This window comes from Sceloporus undulatus, chromosome 4, assembly GCF_019175285.1.
Source record: "Sceloporus undulatus isolate JIND9_A2432 ecotype Alabama chromosome 4, SceUnd_v1.1, whole genome shotgun sequence".
Lineage (NCBI taxonomy): Eukaryota > Metazoa > Chordata > Lepidosauria > Squamata > Phrynosomatidae > Sceloporus > Sceloporus undulatus.
Genome location: NC_056525.1, coordinates 135,899,353 through 135,921,719, shown reverse-complemented (window position 1 = coordinate 135,921,719; position 22,367 = coordinate 135,899,353). Strand labels below are relative to the sequence as shown.

General features: G+C 39.6%; 1 protein-coding gene across 1 annotated transcript; it reads right to left on the bottom strand.

Moving 5' to 3' along the window:
- Positions 1-1,006: 1,006 nt before the first annotated feature.
- HARS1 (histidyl-tRNA synthetase 1) lies at positions 1,007-21,647 on the bottom strand. Its single transcript, XM_042463629.1, has 13 exons — positions 21,535-21,647; positions 20,936-21,025; positions 17,946-18,065; positions 16,053-16,148; positions 14,639-14,764; positions 14,196-14,303; positions 10,420-10,518; positions 8,105-8,198; positions 7,032-7,159; positions 6,699-6,941; positions 5,136-5,252; positions 2,995-3,141; positions 1,007-1,437 (listed from the first exon to the last, which is right to left on the bottom strand). Exons 1-13 carry the CDS (start codon positions 21,607-21,609, stop codon positions 1,369-1,371), a joined length of 1,512 nt encoding a protein of 503 aa, XP_042319563.1. The 5' UTR covers positions 21,610-21,647; the 3' UTR covers positions 1,007-1,368.
- Positions 21,648-22,367: the final 720 nt, after the last annotated feature.

Below are 22,367 nucleotides of genomic sequence, written 5' to 3'. Positions count from 1 at the left end.
GAGAATTCAAAATACCTCATGAAAACTACCAATCCTAGGATTCCATAGTATGGGACCATGGCAGGTAAAGTGATATCAGAGTGCTATTACTGAGTAATGTGAAAGTCTACCAGCTCTAAGCAGGCTATTTCGCTAATGCCTTACATCCTTTGTTGCTCTTCTGTCTATGCCAAACTAGTTATATTGGCTTAGTGCACCCACATAACTCCATTGCTCCAGTCCAGAGCTCTTTCCCCTTATCCTTTAGATAGGCCACTGAAAGGGAGCAAATAGGCCAAAACAGACTGAAATGGAATGTGCTTGCTAGGCCTCAGGGTTTAATCTGTCACAATGAGGAAACAAGTATAATATGTGCATTTTCCCACATCTACCTTTCAAAACATTATCCATATCCACTGCAATTTTTATTTAAAGGTTTCATACAGAAATTCAGATTATGGATATGAATCGTCACTGATTTGTTCCCTCATGCATGGACAAATAATTTCAGCAGTTTTCTCCCTGCTTTGAAAATGTCCATGGAGTATGAACACTATCCTTCATCGGGGAAAATTCATTTGTGTAGAAAATACACAATTTTGTGCAAAACAGCCTGCATAAAATCTTGCCTTTTTATCTAAGAAAGTTCTATACCACTTTAGCCCTCCAGGAGACTTTGGATAGCCACCACACCTGCTCCCATCAAACAAACAAACAAACAAACAAACAAACAAACAAACGGTTCTTTTGTCCCCAGATGCCTTCTGGGGACATGCAGGCATGTTTTGGATACTCCCAGGTCCCACTGGAAAGGCTTTCCACATCCTGCCACTTAACATAGGGGTGTTTTGTGCAAAGAAAATATTGACCATTGTGGGGCTGCACTTTCCCACATCTGCCTTACAATAAGCTTTGCTAAATTCTGGCCATTTTTTAAGGACATAAACATGCCACCTCAGCTTTAGGAATGTAATAATGGTTCAACACATTTATTACTGAAACAAAATGCAAACGTAGCAGGAAGTATGGGGGGTAGGAATATATTTTATTAGACGCGGCCAATAATATTTTCCAAAATTGTAATGTTTTATGGCAAAACAAAGGAAATTCTTAGACTGGAATGCTGAAACAATCAGCCTCGACTTTGCCACTGTAAACCATCACTACAGAGTTACCGAGTGTTCATATAGCAGATGGTATCTTCTAGAAACCTGACAGAAAAGTTATTTTGCAGGAGTGACCTATTTCTTTTTAAAATTACAGCCCATCACTGCTCAAGCCTGATGAAAAGGAGCCTCACAATAAAATAAATAGAGGAAAACCCTTCCTACTGGAGGGTGCTTTGTCATTGTTGTGAAGGATATAGCAAATATTAAGAAGGGAATTCTGTCACACACTCTGTGGATGAGATGTTCTTCTTTTAATTTCTTCAACCAGCTTTCCTCTGGAAATATCCACCTACAAAGCAGAAAGAAATATGATTAAGCTACACAACATTAAGTTCTCTTCCCCAGTATATTTCACACCTCTACAGCTTTTGAATGTCCCACATACACAACTTTCTGTGCTCTGATAAGCTGTCCCTCCAGCCTACATTCACCATCAAAACACACTTGACACATTTCTATCACTTCAAAGCATATTGTTTGACATTGACTTGTATGTCAAGTCTCTCTACATTTCTCACTCATTTCCACTGTTCAAGGCTCCATGTATTTAGAGCAACAGACTGCACAAATATTTCTACATTACATTTTGGGATGTGACAGAATGGGGCCATGAGATTTTCGAAGTAATATGGGAAGAGGAAACTGCCACATACCATAATTAAGCAAACACCATTTTGAAATACAGCTCCCAAAATATGTGCAGTTCAAGATCTTGGCCTACATATTAGAAAAAGGCAAGAAAACCCCCTGTTGCACACCTAAATCAAGTAGTTCCTTACACTACAATAAGCAGCTTTTAGTTTCCCATCATTTTGCTCAACTGCTACTGCTGGCCAAATGAGGATGTAACCTGAAACTGCTTTGGAAACTACTAGACTGGAAAGAAGTGGGACTCTTGTCTTTAAGTACCTATGGAATGGGCATGAAATTAAGCTGTGATTGTTTTGACAGTAATACTTATGGTTCACTAGGTAAGAGACTCCATTGCCTGCTGAATTAGGTACTTCACACCTTATTCTAGTCTCCTTTAGCACCAGACTCATTGTTTTCTGAATTTGGAAACCTAAACAAAATTTAGTAACCCTAATAAGCAGCAACAACTTTCAACTTAAATTGAGGAATGATGTGATTTTAAAGTATGATGTAGTACAAGAAGGGCGAATGCAGCCAGTGTTAATTTTTGTCCCACATACTGACAGTGGGCCACACTACCCCTTTTTGGGGCCAAAAATATGAAACCTCTGGCTGGAAGCTCCAGTTTTTTTGTGCTGCGGGTTGGATGGAAGGGAGCTGCATGCTGATTTGGAGTGGTGATTTGAGCTTTTGGTGACATTTTTAAAAGTATTATAAAATAATATTTATTACAAACATATTCATATACACTTATTTGACATTTTTTAATTTTTGGGGATGTGGGGGAGAGGGCATGCGGTCTGTTAACTGCACTTTGTCCAGCCCTGGCATAGTAATTGACTGATGGACTAAATTCCAATCACATTATCAAGTTCACTGGGCTCACTCACCATCTTTTAGCTTTAAACTTATCCCACAATAAAAAGGAACTGTAAGCTTTAAACATATTCTACAACAGAAAGGAACTTTGAGCAGAACCATGTATACAGTACTGATATCTTTGAGGGAAGTTGGGATATGAGTATGTTTGTGCAAATTTGTGTATATATGTATGTATACTTTCAAACTGCCTGTTGACTTACAGTGACTTCATCAATGTTACAGGTATTTATGTGCTCTGTACTGTCTCCCCAGGTTCAATACACAAAGGAATTCCATTTTAATGCTATGTTATTGCTTTCAGTATCTTTGTAAAATGAAGGGAAAGACCCACCTCTTCTCTTGTAGCTACATCTCTCAGTTTGACTACTCCATCCTTTAATTCTTGCTCTCCCAGAATGGCAACAAGAGGAATTCCTGTTTCCTCACAGTATTGCAACTGATTCAGTAACTTCGGATTTTTCTTATACAGCATCTCTGCCTGGAAAAAAAATGCAAAGCAAAGGAAAATTACACAGGCAAAGCTGGAGACCAATCCCCGTTGTTTTATGTCAATATTTTCAAATGGTGCACCATGGACTCTTTGGAAGATTAAGTAAAAGCAAAAAGGTGTTGTCCTAAACCAAAAGAACAGAATGGCAAACAGAAAGGTCTAGTAGGGAAAAGTAACTATAGAAAGAAAAATAAAAACGTTTTATTATCTAAAGTATTTAATGAGTATAGTAACAGTAATTCTCTAACATCCAGGCAACTGTGTATATTCAAGGCAATGTGCTTTGCCAGAGGATGAAAACAACAAGTAAGGTATACAATGTCTGTTTACATACGAAGTATAAAGTAAAAATTCTGCCAATATACATAAAAGGCGGAAAACTATAAATCCCAAGTGGCATACAGAATATAAAAATGTCCAACATTCAAAGTGCATGAGTGAACATCAATGTTTTCAATTACTATTACTATACTCGTTGAATACTTTAGATAATAAAACTTTTTTTTTAATCTTTCTATAGTTACTTTTTCCTAGACCTTATTGTTTGCCATCCTCTTTGGAAGATTATTCAAGGTTTCTTCATAAAAAGAACACTCTCATTAATGTTTTATATCCTGCTTCATATGGGACCCAAAGTATAAGTAAAACCAAAATGCTAATGACACACAAGCTTTCCCCCCTTCCCAGTTCTTTCAGTAATCTGGACTTGTGTGTTGACAATATTCCAGGGAATATTTTCTGTTCAAATGAGATGAGCTAGGCTATATGAATCAATCATGCACACGGGAACATGCCCCAGAATCCGCTGCAACACACCAGATATCCACAACTATCATTTGGGGACTTTTTGGCAGATGAGTTGATACATGTTGTTTGCCTAGCACCTGCCAACACAGTTTCCAGATTCCATTCCTCCAAAACATGCTGATTTCTCAAAGAACACATTTAATTTAAATTACGCTAGCTCCAAGCATAACCTGTTTGTTTCTTTGAAAAAAGGCTATACATCTGTGAAATCGCTGGACTTTGTTTTCATCAGATGGGGTCAGCCATTGTGTTTCTCAGTGTTTTAGATACTTGAAGCATGCACAGCAGCTAGCACAGTCTATTTCAATTAGGTATGCAATTTTCTACAACACCCTATGTGAGTAAATACAGATTGGCTTCAATATCCTGCCAGTTTGTCTTCTTTGGTTAATTCTTTACTTAATACCTAACTCAATGAGCAGGTCTGGAGAACTCACAACTATTGTGTGGCATTTTGATTGGTTCCGAAAAAATAAGTGGGCAACTGTGCCCCTCCAAATGTTGGCCTGCAACTCTGATGTTTAGGCTATCTAATACTCTGATGATTGGGGGGGGGGGCACAGTTACATACCTTTATAAAAAAACACAGTGTTGTCATCTGACTATGCGCATCTCAAAGCATCTTACTTTAAGTGTTTACCTATTTTAGGGTGAAGTTAATGAACAAGGCAAATGATTCAGCCACCTTGCTGAATCTAAGATCTTATTACTGCCTGCCTGGAGAACCACCTGTAAAATCTAAGTTTGCCACTTTGATATCTATGGTGGAAGCAAGGTTTGATGTCAATATGTCAAAGAAATAAGATCATTAGGCATAATACCCCGTAATTACTTGGAGACAGATGAAGATGATCAGCTGCATCATATACTGTACTCTGTTTTAGAGAAAAGCTTGTTTACTTTGGAAACGAGCCCAACAGTTATTGGAATGAGCAAAGGCAGCAATATGGATTCACTCTCTAGATGGAAGATTGCAACCAGGCTTATAATTAATAAATTTGGGGTGTATCATAAGGATGACCAAGATGGCACCTCACAATTTTACTTATCAAAATGAGATGAAATAGGTGTTATGTCAGATATTCATGATTCTTAGCTATCAAACTGTAAAGACAGATAGACACTCAATCTGTAGCCACTATTCTGGGCTTCACCCTGATACACTACAATTGTACCTTGATTCCTGAATCCCACAGTTCAGACACAAGCTTCAGCCTCTCCTCAAGAAGTTTCTTCTGAGCAGATGCCACAAGCACCTGGGTTTCTGTTGTCCGGATCTTCTCTTCTGAAGCCTAAAGGCAGAAATAGAATGTTGAGAAATAAGTTTTTGGAGCTGTTCACAAGAAAATCTATACAAGGTCCAAGAAGTGGCACTCACCCTTATGAATAAAATGCTCTCATGGGGGGTGGCGGAGTGTGACAAATCCCATTACCCCAGTGGCTCCAAAACTCCAACCCTTAGGAATCCTGCTGCTCATCCTCCCCTTGTTTCCTCCATTCCTGAATTGTGTTACTGGGTTTCAGGGTGATCTCTATAAATGGGGACTTGTAGTTGTGTGGGTTCTTTAGGTTTAGTATATGTGGCCTGATTCTAATTTAATCTTGACAGACAGTCAGAAACAGGTTTAAAACAACAAGAGAAATTTATTAAACACAGTGTGAGAATATAATAAATGCTAATGTACTATTCTTTAGGCTCCCCTGTATATTCCTTTTCCTCAAATCTAGAACTCTGTCTCTATCACTTCAACACCCTGTCTGTCTGAAACCAAATCTCTGTCTGAATCTTCTCAGAGGCAAGCTTCTGCCTTTTGATACCATCTCTTCCCCTGCAGCCCTTTCACAGCTTCTCTGAGCTGTGATTGTTTGCCTTGAAGCCAAGCTGGCCTAGCACCCTTTTCATAGCCAGCCAGCCGACATCCATTTTACCAAGGGAGATCAGGTGACTACAAGGCACAGGTGAGGTCCATGTTCCAAGAAACAAAATCAAGAATTTGAACCTAGTTTTCCACTCCAGCAAACCATTTCTAGAAAGAGAAACACCCTCATGCACGGAAGGAGGAAAAAAAACACACCAAGATATAAGGAAGAATAGCAAAACACCTTATAACCTACATTCATGGCCCCATCCACCCTTGTTTTCCTTGTCTTCCATAATGGTGGCTTCCTCCATGCTCTTCTAGTCCTTACAAGGCATCTTAGCCTAAAATAATATTTTAGGCTTGGTATTTTCATACATGTGATTCCATGGAGTAATTTGTTCTGCTGAAGTAGACAGCAGCCTTCCTTAGAGTGTCTCTTATTTATCATTTTGCAGACTTTACATCTCTGGATGACCTTTCTCACAAATTATCAGTTCTGTTGAGTCAGTGATATAAACTTCAGTTGATTTCACACTTTGATAACAACTTTGTAGTAGAAAATTGTTATATGATTATGTAGCTGTTGTACTTTAATCAGAAAAACATTTAGTATCTGCACCCTGATTATCAGATAATTGCTGATATTCTGCATTTTGGCCATTCCCTGCAACACCTTGAATAGGTAGGTCTTCATATTGTGTGACCTTAATTGATCTAAAATGCTTTCTTAAATGCTGAGAACACAGTAACTGCAAAACTTGGGAAGTCACATGGCTACAGACTAAAAAACAGTGGAGTTCATAACCATTTGTTGTAAGCAGACTTATATGTAGTTGCAGACAAACCCAGGCGAGGAAACAAAAAGGAGCTGCTTACCTCCATCTTTTGTTCCATGATGGAGAAGATTCGTTCAATGCCAATGCTGACTCCCACACAGGGCACCTTCCGCCCCTTGGGGTCAAACATTCCTACTAGTCCATCATAACGGCCACCTCCAGCTACACTGCCCACACCAACAGACTCTTCTATATGGTCATTTTGCTGCTGCAGAAGGACAGCCTCATAAATTACTCCAGTATAGTAATCCAGGCCACGAGCCAGGCTCAGATCAAAAGAGACCTATAGAATAGATTTGGAACCTCATTAGGAGGAAGAAACATTCAAGGCAATATGATGAGATGGGCAGGATATAGTATGTACTTCACTTACTTGATCTGAAATGCCAAAAAGGGCCAAGTATTCAAAAAGCAGCTTCATCTCCCCAAGTCCTTCCATGGCCAGTTTGTTCTGTGACAACTTTGGATCCTGAAGCAACTGTTCAATCTGATTCAGGCCACCTACAGAATTGATACATGCAATAAAACATACATCAGCACGAACAACATTCCTTGAAACCTCTTCCATCCATAACAGCGCTACATTTCATTCCACCTTCTCGTCTGATGTGTTTTTTTCTTTCTTGGAAAGGGACTTATTTAATGCTAAGAGCAAATCACACATCTTAGGTGTGACATAAGTTGGAAATAACTTGTATAGATTATATTTTCATAAATGTACTATGGAACTCAATACTTTACTAGTTTATCATAGTAAACTAGGGTTGACTGACTACTCTTTTCAAATTAGTATTTTAACGATTTGACAGAAACGAACATAATTAGCAAACAAAGCATTTGAGATCCAGTACATTATGAGGTGTATTAAGTTTGTTTCTATCAGTAAAGAAAAACTCTCCAGTGAACACAACAGTAACAGAGTTGCTTGTAAAAACTCCTAATGTGAGGAAGGGGGAGAGAGAAGACTGGCATTTTCACTTACATAACTTCTGTCCGTGTTACACAGAATTAGGAGTGGCTTTGATTAGTATTAGAAGCCCTTACTCTTTCCTGACTGGCTCTTTTCAAACAGCCCTAGGAAGGTACATGGATTAGTTTTAAATGCTAAGAAAATACTGGGGAAATTCTTGTGAAAGTTCTCTTATGTACACTATGGAGACCTGGATGGTCAAGATGCGCTTCTACACCCTCTGTCCCTTCGAGGTACATAGGCTCCCCAACAGAGTAACAATTTGGGCCCACATTTGGAGTATGTGAATGAAAATGTTAAGTTGGACATCTGGAAATGTGAGGAAAGAAGCACCATCATGTTCCATTTGAATTCCCTATGTTCCCCTGTCCACTGGAAGTCAGCAATGAATAAATGTAAAATTGTAAGACTTTTTCTAGTTTCTTATTTAGCCTATTTTACTCAAGAACAGAAATGGCACCAGCTTTCACACTCACCATGAAACTTTACATATTCGCCAATATTATCTGCAATTTCTGGTGAGAGTCCTTTCTCTCCAACCATCTCACTTTTCACATCCTCCCAGCTCATCTGTAGACAGAATGAGAGCTATGTTGACTCTGCTTTACCATTTGCAGTAGCCTAGGAGAGGCCAGCAGCATTTTTGTCCCTTCTCAGTTCTGCCTATTATCTCTCTCTGTAGTTCAAAAGCCTTTCACTCCAGATGAAGAGTCAGAATATTCTATACAATTCCTGGGATGAAATGCAATGAGAAAAGCAAATCTTTTGTAGTCAAAGCTTGCATCAATAAGATGCATTTATAAGTGGGAAGAGATACCATTTTCCTTCTTTTTCTTGCCCTGATGAGAAATAGGAACATTTGGGAGCAGAGTTGTGGAACTATTTTCAGAATGGGTTTGTGTACAACAAACAGGGGATGCATTATTTCTCTTTATGCCCTGAACTAGGGTCCTTATTTCCATGTTAAGTTTTATGCAGAGCCTTCACCAGATTGGTGTAAAACTGGGCTTCCTTTAATAGTGTGTGGCCTAGCTCACTTCCTAGAATCATTTGAAGCCATTTTCTCCTTTGGCATAATTTGAACTCCTCTGAACTTCTGGGAGACAAATTATTACAATGTCAAATCATCTCTTATTGAACTCAACTCCCACCACTTAACTATTCCCAAATTCTGCCCCACATGCTGGCCTAGAATCAGATCTACCATCTCCATAAACTCAATGCTTCATCATTGTAATTTAAAAAGAATAAAGTAAGATAATCAGGCACTTTTGTCATCTGTAGAACATATTTACAGTCAAAGTAATAGCAGGCACTGGGATATTTGTGAGGATCACCTGGAAAGCTTCCATTACAATCTTGGGCAGGGAATATATGCAAGTAGCCTTTGGGGAAATTATTCTGGCTTCATGGCAGGAGAAAATTGTCTGAAAGTAGATATTTAATCACCAGATGGCCCTGAAGAAACAAGATAGATGCCTCTATTGAAAACGTGGCCTCCCAGGAGACCTTGGAAAGCAGCACCTCCCTAATTTTGTGAATATTATTTGTTACCAAATGCTCTCTAAGATGTGTGGGGTCAATTTTGCCATGGTTCTTATCCTCTCTAGGTCATTTTAGCCCAGAAGAAGCCTTTTCTCCAGCAGGAGGTAGCCAAGAACATATGGCAATATTGCCCCCTAATCTCCTGGGGGATTTGGGGGTAAAAACCAGGGGGCTCTGGGAGGGACAAACAGTTACAAGGGGCTGCATATTAGTTAGACCCAGGACAGTTAGTTAGGTTTAGCTAGGATTATGAGGAGACATGGAGAGTTAGTGAGTCAATTAGGATTTAGCTCTAGTAAGTAATTTATTTTTAACTGTAAATTGTATATCGGTCTAATATATTAATTTTGTATTATACATCAGTGCCTCTGGGAACACTACACTACTGTAGTGCTATTGGTTGATGGTGTCTGTGGTAGCAGCAGTTGTTCAATGGTAATGGTGTCTAGTTGTGGGATTATAGGAAGAAAGAGTCCCACACCTGAACCATAGAAGGTCTTCACAAGTGGTGTTGGTAGAAATGGGAATTAGTAAAGGATCCCAAACTACCAGAATGGGTTCTCATCACCTTGTGAGCCCACATTTTTAATTCTGTTCCCTTGAAAAGTTATTCTGAAAGCTGGATATACCATATTGATTATCCCTCTCCACACTTTCTTAATGTCTAAGTCAGGGGTAGGCAACCTTTTTGAGCCGGGGGCCGGGTTGCTGTCCCTCAGACAACTGGGGGGCCGAAGCCAAAAAATAAATAGTTAAATAATTTTTATAAATTTTAAATAAATAAATAAACCGGGACAAATGTAGGACAAAATTTTCAAATGGTGGACACTTTTTTAAAAAAAGTGGAGGACACGCAAAGAAATTTGCTGATTTTTAAAAAAATGTTAATATAAATGCATGTTTCTGAGGCTTCTATAGACAATTGCCCCTGCGTGTGAGAGGCCAAAGTCCCTGGCGGCAATCGGCGGCAGGACCGGGCTGGGGCCAGTCCCAAGGCCTCGCCGGGCCGCATCCAGCCTGCGGGCCACAGGTTGCCTACCCCTGGTCTAAGTTATATGGTCTAGGGAATTAGGCATATATACATCCTTTTCAGATGTAATTTGAGTAGGAGCAGCAGCTACAAGAATGCCATTGTATAAGCCCAGTAACACTGATCTCAAGGCCTCCTCATGGCTTCCATTCACTTGAGTCACTGTAACAAACAGCCTTGATCACGCTAAGGTCCCTCACAGCTTAGAGTTCTTACCTTGTCTAGTTTGTCTACACTGGAGCAAATGGTCCGGAATTTGCTATCTGGAACACCACAAACTGCAAACATCCCATCAAGGATACGCCGGTCATTGACCTATGACAAAACTGAATTGTTTTCAGTAGCAACCCATAGTTCCTACATCTTCACGCATTTCCTTTTTATGGTGGGTGGAAAGAAGTGGCAGAAGGTTATGCAGCTGTTTCTGCCTGATGTTTCTCCTGCATGTGGACACCTGATCCAAAACACTAAACGAACTGTAAATTAAACCAATTTAGTCATGGTGAAATTCTTCTTTCATCAACATTAGGTCTGACCACAAGCTGTGATGGTATTATGGCAGAGTGAGAAGGGGGAAGTCATTTCTGCTCCTCCCTCCATCATCCCTTTTACAAAGGAAGATTAGACCCTAGGTTAGTTGATCCTAAAGGACAATAATAATAGCAGTTAATATGACAGGATGGTTATCTTCCTCCATCCCTCTATTCAAGCTCTGTTTTTAATGCCAGGTACACTCTTTTCTCTGAAGTGCAAAGTAAGAATCATAGAATTGTAGAGTTGGAAGAGACCACAAGGGCCATCTATGAGGAAACACTATATTTTCATTATTTATTGTAAGACAGTTACAGATGCCTAGCTAACAATTGCTATAAAAGGACCTTCTAGCTGAATTTGAAAATCACTAGTAGGAGAAACTACATTTATTTGGATTGATTAAGGATGGAGGGTACAAAGATGAATGGCAGTTAGAAGTTGCATAAGGAACATGTTTGAATAAAGATGCAGCCAGGGAATTTGAAAGAGGTTGGATGTAAGTCGGATGTTAGGGATAGTTAATTGTTGATGGCTGAAGAGTAGTCAGAACTGTGTATGGAAAAAGCCCAGTTTGAGGAAACCCAACTTGAAATTGTGCTGCAAAGTATTGGCAATGAATCAGGAAGCAGAGCTCAGCACTAGAAATGCTGACCAGAGGAGGATTAAGCAAACAGCTCCTAAAACAGAATTTTCCTGCAAATTGTACCACATCTGTTCCTGATTGTGAAAGACTGGCTAGAAAGGAGGCTTAAGGAAATTCAATCTGACAGAAACATTACTGAGAGCTTAGGTGGGGAAGACTTTCTTAATTATCCGGAATGGAAATCAATGCAGCCTTAACATTAAAGAATTGCAGTTTATTTCCTTTTGCAAATGGTTCTCATGAGAAATATTTGTTTTGCTTATCTTGTCGCTACTGGTTGTGCAAATCCCATGCCTACCCTGTAACAAAGGTTCCTGGGTTCCTGAAAAGTAGTGGGTTGACTGTGGTGGCAGCAACAGTAAGTTTTATAGTTGAGACCACCTAGCAGCAGGGAGTTCCACCAATATTTTGGTGAGAGATATATGCTATTCAGGTAGATGCTGTACAAGACATATTTTGGACTCTAAAGCAATTGCTGTTACATTGCATAGGAGATTATTGGTTACAATGGAGAAATAAGAATGGAAGTAGAAATAGCCAGTGATGAATTACATGGATTAGTGATTTGACCAAATCAGCATCTTCAGAGAAACAGAGTGGTTCCCAATTGGCAAAGGGAACAGACAAGGCTCCATCTTATTACCCTACCTGTTCAACCTATATGCAGAACATATTGTAAGAAAATGAGGCTTGGACACAGAAGGAGGAGGAGTAAAAAGAGGAGGAAGGAATATCAACAATCTAAGATATGCAGGTGACACCATAATACTAGCAGAAAGCCTCCCAGACCTGGAACAATTACTAAGAAAGATCAAAGAAGAAAGTCCAAAAGCAGGCTTACAGTTGAACATAAGGGAAACCAAAATAATGACCATGGAGAATCTACACACATGTACAGCGCTGTGTAAATTTACAGTGCTTTATAAATAAAGGTTAATAATAATAATAATAATAATAATAATAACAACAACAACCTAGACAATGAAGAAAAAGAAACAATAAAAGAGTTCTCATATCTGGTATCAAATATTGATAGAAATGGGGACTGCAGCCAGGAAATCAGAAGATTAAGAATGAGGAGGGCAGCTACGAAAGAACTAGAAAAGATCCCAAAATGCAAAAATATACAACTGAGAATCAAAAGTTAGAATCATGCAAGCCACTGTATTCCCTTTTAACATGTATGGATGTAAGAGCTGGACAGTAAAGAAACAAGATAGGAAGAAAATCAATTCATTTGAGATGTGGTGCTGGAGAAGAGTGCTGAGGATCCTATGGACAGCCAAAAAGACAAATAAATGGGTCCTAGAGCAATTCAAGCCAGAAATCTCTCTGGAAGTCAAGATGTCGTACTTCAGTCACATCATGAAAAGGCATGACTCACTGGAAAAAACAATACTACTAGGAAAGGTGCAGAGAAGTAAAAAGCGAAGAAGGTTGCATGCTAGATGAATGGACTCTATTAAGAAGGTCACAGATATGAATGTACAGGAATTAAGAAGAGTAGTGGAGGACAGGGGGTCTTGAAGATACCTCATCCACAGAGTTGTCATGGGTTAAGAACGATTTGAGGGCAGTTAACAACAACAACAACAGCATAATAAGACCCATTAAAGTTTTATTTTTGCACCATGACAAAAAACAAAAACAAAGCTTAAATGAAATTGATTGGGGCTAAATAGTGGAAGCTTTGAGAGTTTTCTTTGATGGAGGAAGAAAACGTTCCAGAAGGAAAGGTGATTTTGTGTTTGGAAGGTTTCCTCCAAATCAGAATAGCTGTTAATATTTTTAAAAATTTAATAACACAAAAGCAATTAAATTTTCAAATATAAAAATTCACAAAACATGCTATATATATGCACCATAAAAATATACAGTACTCAATAATACACCCTAATTGAAAACAGCAGGAGGAAATAATCTCAGGATATGACATTCCCTGCAGTGCCTTTATTTGCATCAACTATCCAAACTATTTCAGTTCCTTAAATTGGACAAGGAACCTCTAGTGTGGGAATGTTAATTCAATCCTGTTCACTTCATCTCTAATTGAGTTTAGCACATGGAAGAACTAGGCTTTGGGAGAAATTTTAACTGGACAAACTAGTTACTTCTGGATTAACAGGTCAGGAAAACTGGTACTTAACCTATCACTATGTATGTCCTGGGGAAAATTTGAGCACACACGTTCTATATATATAAGCTTTCACTTTCCTTTTCTAGCATGGAGATAGCTCTACAAGTAATTTCATTTAATTCCTGATACACATAAACAAAACATGGTGGAGAAAGGAAACATTCAGGTGATCAAACCTGCGACGGTTTACTCAATGTATGCTGCAAATTAAGATGAAAGAAACTGAACTGCATTTCTTACGCCATGTTCATTGCCAAACCCAAGATTATTAAGTAGAAGTGTATTTTCTATATACATTCTTATGAACAGTTCTAATTTTGCTTTGGAGAAAAGAAGATAGAAAGATATAGCCATCTTTAAATATCTGAAGCTGTTTTTCCTGCTACTTCAGAGGTTAGGTCATGAATCAATGGATTCAAATTACAATAAAAGATTCCATCTAAACAGGAAGAATCTCCTGATAGTAACAGTGAAAGAGACTGTTTTGAAAGGTATTGAACTCTCCTTCATTTGTGATTTTTAAACAGACACTGTATGGTGATCTTTAGGTATAGAATCTTGCATGGCAGAAAGGTTGGACTAGATAGCTCTAAAAGTTCCTTCCACCGCATAATTCTGTGATTCTATTATTCTACTCCTATAACTATTTAAATTCTATGTTTCTATCCTTATACTCACCTTAATGCGAAAGTCTCCTATTTGTAAGGCACTCAGAATCTCATGCACAATCTTTAAACATTCTGCATCAGGAATCATGGCATCATACTGGCCAGCGATGTCAAAATCCTATGGTACAAATTGCAGAAATGAAAATCTCCAAAAGAGAAACTGGTCAAAAATATGAAGTCTTGAGAACAAAGGACATAGGCAGTGACTGAGGACTTGTAACTTAGCATACATTCAGGTTAAGTGGCATAGAACATAGCAGCTTGAGCCTTGCACTGTAGTCCCAAATACGAACTATGAAAAGAGTGCTAAATTGGCCAAAGAAAACATTTAGTGTATTCAAGACTGAGAAGCATGATGACTGGAGAAAAAGTCAACTAGGCTTTCAGAAAAAAGAATAGTCAGGAACGCTATTATCGTCACAAAAACTCTGAAGGCACCCTGCTTGTACCTACACACTGATAAAACTCTCTGTAGCGGCCCCTTGTCATGGCTGGATTGTCCCGTCGGTAGACTTTAGCAATATGGTAACGTTTTATATTGGTGATTTTGTTCATAGCCAAATAACGTGCAAATGGAACCTGAAAAGAAAAGGCTAAGGAGAACATTTTAACAGGCAATAAACATTTTAAATTGTGAGCTGACCACACATTTATTTGTCTGTAAGGTTCTGCCAGGGCAAATATAGGAAAGTCTCAAGAGTCCTTTCTCTGGGTTAAATTGCAGAGAACCACAGAAAAGTAATTGCTATGTCATTAGAATACAAGGAGGACATGCCACTTCTAAGCTTGTTGGTAGTTCAGGATATCTCCCTCAAATTCCAAGCTTTTAATTTTAAATAGGCAGCAGTAGTGAGATCTGAACTGTGATCAGGTACTGGTGTCTGCCTAAGGACTGCCCTAATTTGAAGACAAAAGACTCCCATATTATCTTTCCAAGACATATCTCAGTGTTCACAATATTATACATGGTCAGAGAGCTGTATTTGGTTATGATCTTTCCAGGGAGTTGGAAACAGGTGCCACTGCAGTCAAAATTCTCTTTGAAAATGCTTCATCTTATGCTTTGGGACCTTTTAGCCATTTCTGCTAAAAGTACAAAAACAAATGAATACAGCCTTACAGCCACCAAATCCCAGAGGAGTCTACCATTCTGGCAGCTATGGTACTTCACTTGCATCAGGCCATATACTCTCTCCATGGTCTCTCTCATAAAACTCTCTTGTTTTTCACTTCAGTTTGTCTCTATGACTTGGAAGTAATCTTTCTATTTCCCCCTTGTACACACTGTACTGAAAGTGCAGAGAATGGTTCGATTATTTTTCTCTCACAGTAAGAGCTAACTGTATACAAGTGAATCATCAAAATAGATAAACTGAATCCGTTGTGTTGAGTGCTGCCAGATGACATTAATAATAAAAAAAATGATACAAAATGATGCAAATTCATGATTTTTGGAAAAGGAGGGAATATACGACAAAAGCCAGGGAAGCCAACCCCAAGGAATGCTTTAGGGGAGACAACACCATTTTGAGATGCATATTCATTTTTGAAATAAAAACATTCGCAAAAATGGAGCACAAGAGCAATGGCAACTAAGTCCCTTCCTCTTTTCAAAATTAACATGAAATGCTACCAGGCCTGGGATTGACTGTTCCTGTAATCCTAATGTGTGCTCCCACTTTCTATGCATGACAAAGTAATGGACGTAATGAATGATCTTTTTAAAAAAAAGCCAGCTACAGTAAAAAATGATGCTCCAAAGATTTACATACTTGGTTATGAACAGCTGGTTTCAATTAAAGAATCTGAGGTTTAAGCTTAAATAGTATCTTCTGCCGAAGCTAGGGGCACAATATTTTAAGGATACAGTCAAATCATATCGAAGAGACAAGAGCTCTCCTCCCTGATCTTTCAAATCATAGATGAGCTTGGAGTCTTCTCCATACTTCCCTGTCAACGTTTCCTATGTAAAAATGGGAGGAGGGGACAAGAGAAGTAAAACATAAGAATAATGACAGGTAACATTTTTTATAGTCAATTGATTTTTTTTGTGAACAAATGAATCATCGTACATAAATGTTCTCATAGAGCCCTAAAACAGCAGGGAGAACTGCATATAAATTTGTTACATTATTTCTTTCTCCCTTTTCTACTGCACACTTACAGCATCTTACAAATGAATAAACAAAAACAACGCAATCAATGTATTTTTGTTTAAAAAAGAACAACCAGTATCAGTACAAATACAGTGAAATACAGAGACTGAATACAGTGAAAACTAAAATATACAGGAGCTTAAAAAATAAGACTGTATGTCTTCAGTTTGTGGTAGGAGCCGCTGAAAGGGAGTGTGTGACATACCACACCTGGAAGGGTGCTCCCCAGTTGCATGATTGCTACAGAAAAGACCCTGACTCTTGGGCTCATTGTAACATGATATTGAGAACAGCGTCTGCTAACTCAATACCTGGGCAAGCCTATAGAAAACAAGTGATCCCTTGAGTAACTAGGTCTTAGACATTTTAGTGTGGTCTATGCGCAGCCCTAACAATCTTTTTTGTTGATCCAAATCATCATGAGCCTCCCAAAGGATATCTCAAAGAGGAAGGGGGATGAAAAATCAACCCCAAATGGCTCAAAATCCAGAAAAAATGCCTACAAACATGGTGGTTTACAGTACTTTCCACCAGGTATCATGACCCCTTCAAATACGTTTGAAAACTGGCTGAGAATATAGGTGTTAACTGGAAGTTGACTTCTGTTCACTTCCAAGTTACATTTCTTGTTGAATATATAGAGGCACAGCCTGGTAAAGTCCTAGTTTTCTTCTGATTTCCAAGTCTTTGCTATCTTCTGCTAGTAGCATGGTGTCATCGACATATCTTAAATTGTTTCTTCCTTCAGTTTTCACATCTTCTTCCTCAGAATCTAATCCTTCTTTGCATATACATTCAATGTACTGTGGGAACCCAGTATCCACGGACTTGCTATCTGAGGATTTGAGCCTGCTTGGATGGCAAGTGCGCACTGTCACCAGTGGTGGCATGCGCACATGGCTGCACCACCATTAGGAACAGCCCTCATTGTCCCTAGTGGCGGCATGTGCATCTGAAGTCCCATTGTCCCTAATGGTGGCACAGACATGTGCATGCGCTGCCATTGGTGACAACGCAGGCTTGAGCATTTGCAGATTTTGGTATCCATGGGGGATCTGCAATGGATCGGCCACGGATACCAAGGTCCCATTGTACAAGTTAAACAGATATTGTGATAAAATGCAGCCTTGTCTGATCCCTTTTGCCAACTGAAAATCGTTCTGTTTCTCCATATTCTATCCTGATGGTAGCCTCTTGCCCTGAGTACAGGTTAAGCATCAGGACAATAAAATGTTGTGGCACACTCATTTTTTAAACAGCGAGCATACTTTTTCATGATCTACACAATCTAATCGCTTTGCTATAATCAATAAAGCACAAGCTGAACACACACACACACACACATATATATATATATATATATATATATATATATATTAAAGTGGAAATAAGTCCAATCAAATTCATTCGAAGTTTACTCTCAAATGAGTGGCTACAGGATTGTAGTTTTAGGGTATAATTTATTAGGATATATATTCCATGTGGGCACTAGCTCCAATAATTTTTTTCACTTACCAGCCAATCACATGCCTAAAATTTGTATTTGGCTTCTATAATGACTGATGACACTTCTACTAGCACTTATCTCAGTCACACCATCTCACCTTTAGTTCAAACACTGGTGTATCTATTGTCTCAGCTCCATGGCGTTTGAAGCAATTGATTATGATGCTGAAGACCTTCTCTCGGATGGCCATCTGCTTGGGACTATAGTCCCTTGTTCCCTTGAAAACACGAAACCAAAAGAATAAAATCAGAGCAGGGATGGGAAAGGTGGTCTCTAGGTTACAGATGCCCCCAGCTGGTTTTTGTGATCTCTCAAGTCCACTGTGATATTGTAGGAACAAAATCTGGTCTCCCTGTCCACCAGAGTTCCCCACCCAAGTTAGAGAAAAACTTGAGGAACTTCCTCCCATTAAACCCATGATATGTTCAGGAAAACAAATGGAAAAATTGGACAGAATAAAGCACTGTATCTCTACCACTGAGCAATAATAATAACAACAACAACAACAACAACAATAATTTCATGGTAGTTCTTTCAAAGTTTGGGGTAGGGACGCTTGATCAGTCAGAAAGTCTATAGCATTTTGGACTTTTTGTCTAGAAAAATAGGTACGAACAGTTTTGAAAATGTATGATTTCTGCTAAAGAGAATGGATAGAAATGTTACAGTCTCTCATAATACCAAAATCTCCCACTCAACCATAGAAATCCATTGGGTGCCTTGGGCAAATCATACTCTCTCAACCTCAGTGGAAGGCAAGGGCAAACCCCCTTTGATCAAACTCTGCCAGGAAAACCCTCAGGGTGACCATAACTCAGAAATACCTTGAAGATACACAACAATATAGAAATATCTGATTTTAAGCACTGTAGTGCCCATTTTTTTAAAAAAAATACTCTATAATCCATTCTTTCCCATTTTCAGTTTTTCTAATTTTTTAAAAATCCTTTAGTGAAGACTATTTCCCCCCACAGTTTTTGTGTTTTTTTTTTTTTAAAGGCCTTCACATATCCACAAGAATCATCAAATGCTTTAAACAGAACAGCCACTAGGATCCTAAGAAGGACTTTTGTTTAATACACACATGTGTGAACACTCATATTTCACAGCCAAATGAAGCACAGGACTCCAGAGGTGGATAACCAATTTGTTCTTCAATCAATACATTCAAAGCTGGCTTTTAAAACAAATCAGAGATACAAAATGCCATTCCCTCCTTATCAAACTTGCACAGGAAAGTGGGAATTTTTCATTCTAGCAAAAAAGTCTGAACCCAGGGTTTCTAGGTATATCGGTGCTTTGAAATGCACAGAAGCAGCAGTGCCATTATTTTAACTTAATAACATGCCTTCCCTGACAGCACTAACACGCCCTCCTGACTGAAGCAGGAATGTAATACCAAGCTAAGTTAACAGCAGTACTGACCCAGGATAACAACAAACAATTTTGTACAATGCTACCCATTACAGAGCCTAAGGTGAATTTGTCAGGTTATTATGTGATGTGATTTTGTGACAGAGCTGGAAGGGCAATTCTGGAATTCATAGGTTTGCAAAAAGATACGTAGAATACAAATTTAAATAGGCCAAAGGAACATCAAGGCAAAACCCTGTTTGCACAATCACCGGTTCTGAACAACTCAAGCAAATGAGCCAAGCCATACAGCATATACCAGTGATGGTGAACCTTTTCGAGGCCGAGTGCCCAAACTGCAACCCAAAACCACTTATTTATTGCAAAGTGCCATGTCCCTCTGGCTTTCTAGTAACAAACTCTGGCAAACTCTGTGCTGGGATGATGGCACATGTGCCCACAGAGAGGGCTCCGAGTGTCACCTCTGGCACGTGTGCCATAGGTTCGCCATCACTGGCATATACTGTAGGAAGGAAAAGGTTTTCAGGGCCATTCTTTCTTAACACCAACAATGGCACAATCAGATAAACAGTTTGGAGAAATCTCCAAGCCTGTGGCAAAGTCTCAGGAGTGGGAAGACTTCAGAGGCATACTTCAGAGACATTATTGTAGGTCATCTCTCTTTTCCTATATCACTGGAGACTGTAATGATAGACAAAATGTGTTGGGGAGAGTGGAAACTGTGCAACTATCTCCCTTCTCTCCTCTATATAATCAGGCCTCACAGTGATATTATTCAATGCCACTCATTGTATTTTTTATAATTGTTTGTTAATGTAATGTTTAATATAATTTTAATAGTGCTATGTTATTTCATGTAAGGGATAGTGATTTAATTCAGATTTCTTGTACTGCCTTGTGAATTTTTATGTACTGTATTTCATTTTGTACTTATTGTAACCTGCCTTGACTCCTTCGGGAAAAGGCGGGATATAAATAAATCTTATTATTATTATTATTATTATTATTGTTCTATGGGTTTTGATTTTTCGTGGCATACACAAATTACAGCTAGATACAAAAAATAAAATAAAAACCCAAACAATGAGAATTACAGAAGTCTGAGGCCAGAAACTTGGTGCAGTGCTGCTGTTCTGATTAGAGAGCTGAAGAGAGACAACCATCTCACTGCGCCATACAAAGATCCAACCCTGGAAGGGATGGATTTGGGAGGGAGTTCGTTTTGTTTTGAGCAGAAATCTTTACCAACTTACCTTCTACCTACACCTGCCTAAATTACAAGGATATCCCTGTAGTCCTATGGTGGGAAGCCATACATTTTTAATCCCAGCAGAACACGACTGCTAGACCAGGATCATCAGGAACCACAAAACATGAGATGTCAGAATCTGTTGATTCCCATGAAAGCTTTCTGCTTTAAAAAACCAACCGAATAAGCACAAGTACGCAGGCTCTGGGGTGCGCCAGAACAACATTTTATTTGTCTATTTAATTTTTATCCCACCTTTCTCCCAAAGTGGGACCCAAGGCGGCTAATGTATATAAGACACAGCAATTAAAACTGTACAATTAAGACAGTTTTGCGCAGGAACAAAACCATCCATGAGATTCTACCTAGGCGCTATGCGCTGGTGCTTCTTCCTGTAGGTGAGAAAGAGCCAAAGAGTTTACCTTTGTGTGATGTACAAATGTGACTTTACACATACGTTTTACCTTTGGTGTCTTGAGGACAAACTTATGCTTCCCTTCCTCGGGGCATATGTCAGCCTTCATCTCCAATAGCTTTGCCACTTGCTCCGCAATCTGAAAGAGAGATACATGTCAACCAAAATATAGATTATACAGCTGTTAGCTATGAAAAAGAGCAATCTGCAAATGCTCCCCATCACAGGGACTGTGGAAATAATGGCAGTTTGACACTGCTTTAACTGCCCTGACTCAATGCTAGGGAATCCTGGGAACTGTAGGTTTTGGGAGACAATTGAGCTCTGGAGCCACATTAAACTACAGTTCCCAGGATTCCCTAGCACTGAGCCAGGGCAGTTAAAGCGGTCCTCAAACTGGATTATTTCTGCAGTGTGATTTGGACCAGAGGCTAATAACCCGGTTTGGCACCGTTGTCTGGCTCTTTGCTATGGAATCGGGAGTTGGAGTTTGTTGGGGCCCCTGGGCCCCACAACAAACTCCAACTCCCAGAATTCCATAGCAAAGAGCCATTATGCAGTTAAAGCGGTGCCAAACCGGGTTATTCTCCAATGTGGCTGCAGCCCCGAGTCTACCACGCAAGAGTCGACCTCAACCCGAAGCCTGACCTCCTCAGGGCTGGCCTTCTCCTCTTCAGGCGCCGCACAGCTCGCTTGTCTCCTGAGAGGCTCTTCCTCAGCCATGGCTGCGAAAATGAAGGGACGAGACAGACAGGGAGACACCCTCGACGCCTCCTTTTTTGCCGCAGCGCGCAGCGCACAGCCATGCCTCCTCCGCGCATGCGCACTGGCCGAGCTTGAAGCCGCTTCTTTTGCCCGGTTGAGGGCGGGTGATGCAAGGAAGGCTAGGGATGGCAAGGTGTTAAAGGGAGGAGGAAGGGAAGTGACGTTGGCACTCTGACAACGTCACTTCTTTCTGGCATTTTTAGTCAATTGATTGTTTTCAGTTCCAGTGGTCCCTAAACTGTGCCCTTGAAGAGATTTCTTGGACTTCATCTCCCAGAAGCCCAGCCATGTTGGCCAATAGTCTGGGATGCTGGGAGCTGAAGTCCAAAAGCCCTTACAGACCAAACTTTGGAGACCATTGACAGTCCATTCCTGCAAGTGGATATAAAATTAGGAAGACACCTTAAAATCCTGCCTGAATCAGAATCCAGAGTTGGAAGAGAACCCAAGGGCCATCCAGTCCAACCCCATTCTGCCATGCAGGAACTCTCAATCAAAGCATACCTGACAGATGGCCATCCAGCCTCTGTTTAAAGACCTCCAAGGGAGTTTGTTCCACTGTCAGCAGCCCTTACTGTCAGGAAGTTCTCATGTTGAGGTGGAATCTCTTTTCCGTTAGCTTGCATCCATTGCTCCTGGTCCTAGTCTCTGGAGCAGCAGAAAACAAGCTTGCTCCCTCCTCAATATGGCACCCTTCAAATACTTAAACAAGGCTG

Excerpts from the sequence above, each read along its gene's own strand:
- HARS1 (XM_042463629.1), bottom strand. The coding sequence starts at position 21,609 with ATGGCTGAGGAAGAGCCTCTCAGGAGACAAGCGAGCTGTGCGGCGCCT. Across the intron at positions 14,304-14,638 it reads ACAGAGAGTTTTATCAGTGT|GATTTTGACATCGCTGGCCA; the intron begins GTAGGTACAAGC and ends TTTGTACCATAG. Across the intron at positions 6,942-7,031 it reads TTTTTGGCATTTCAGATCAA|GTCTCTTTTGATCTGAGCCT; the intron begins GTAAGTGAAGTA and ends TCTATTCTATAG.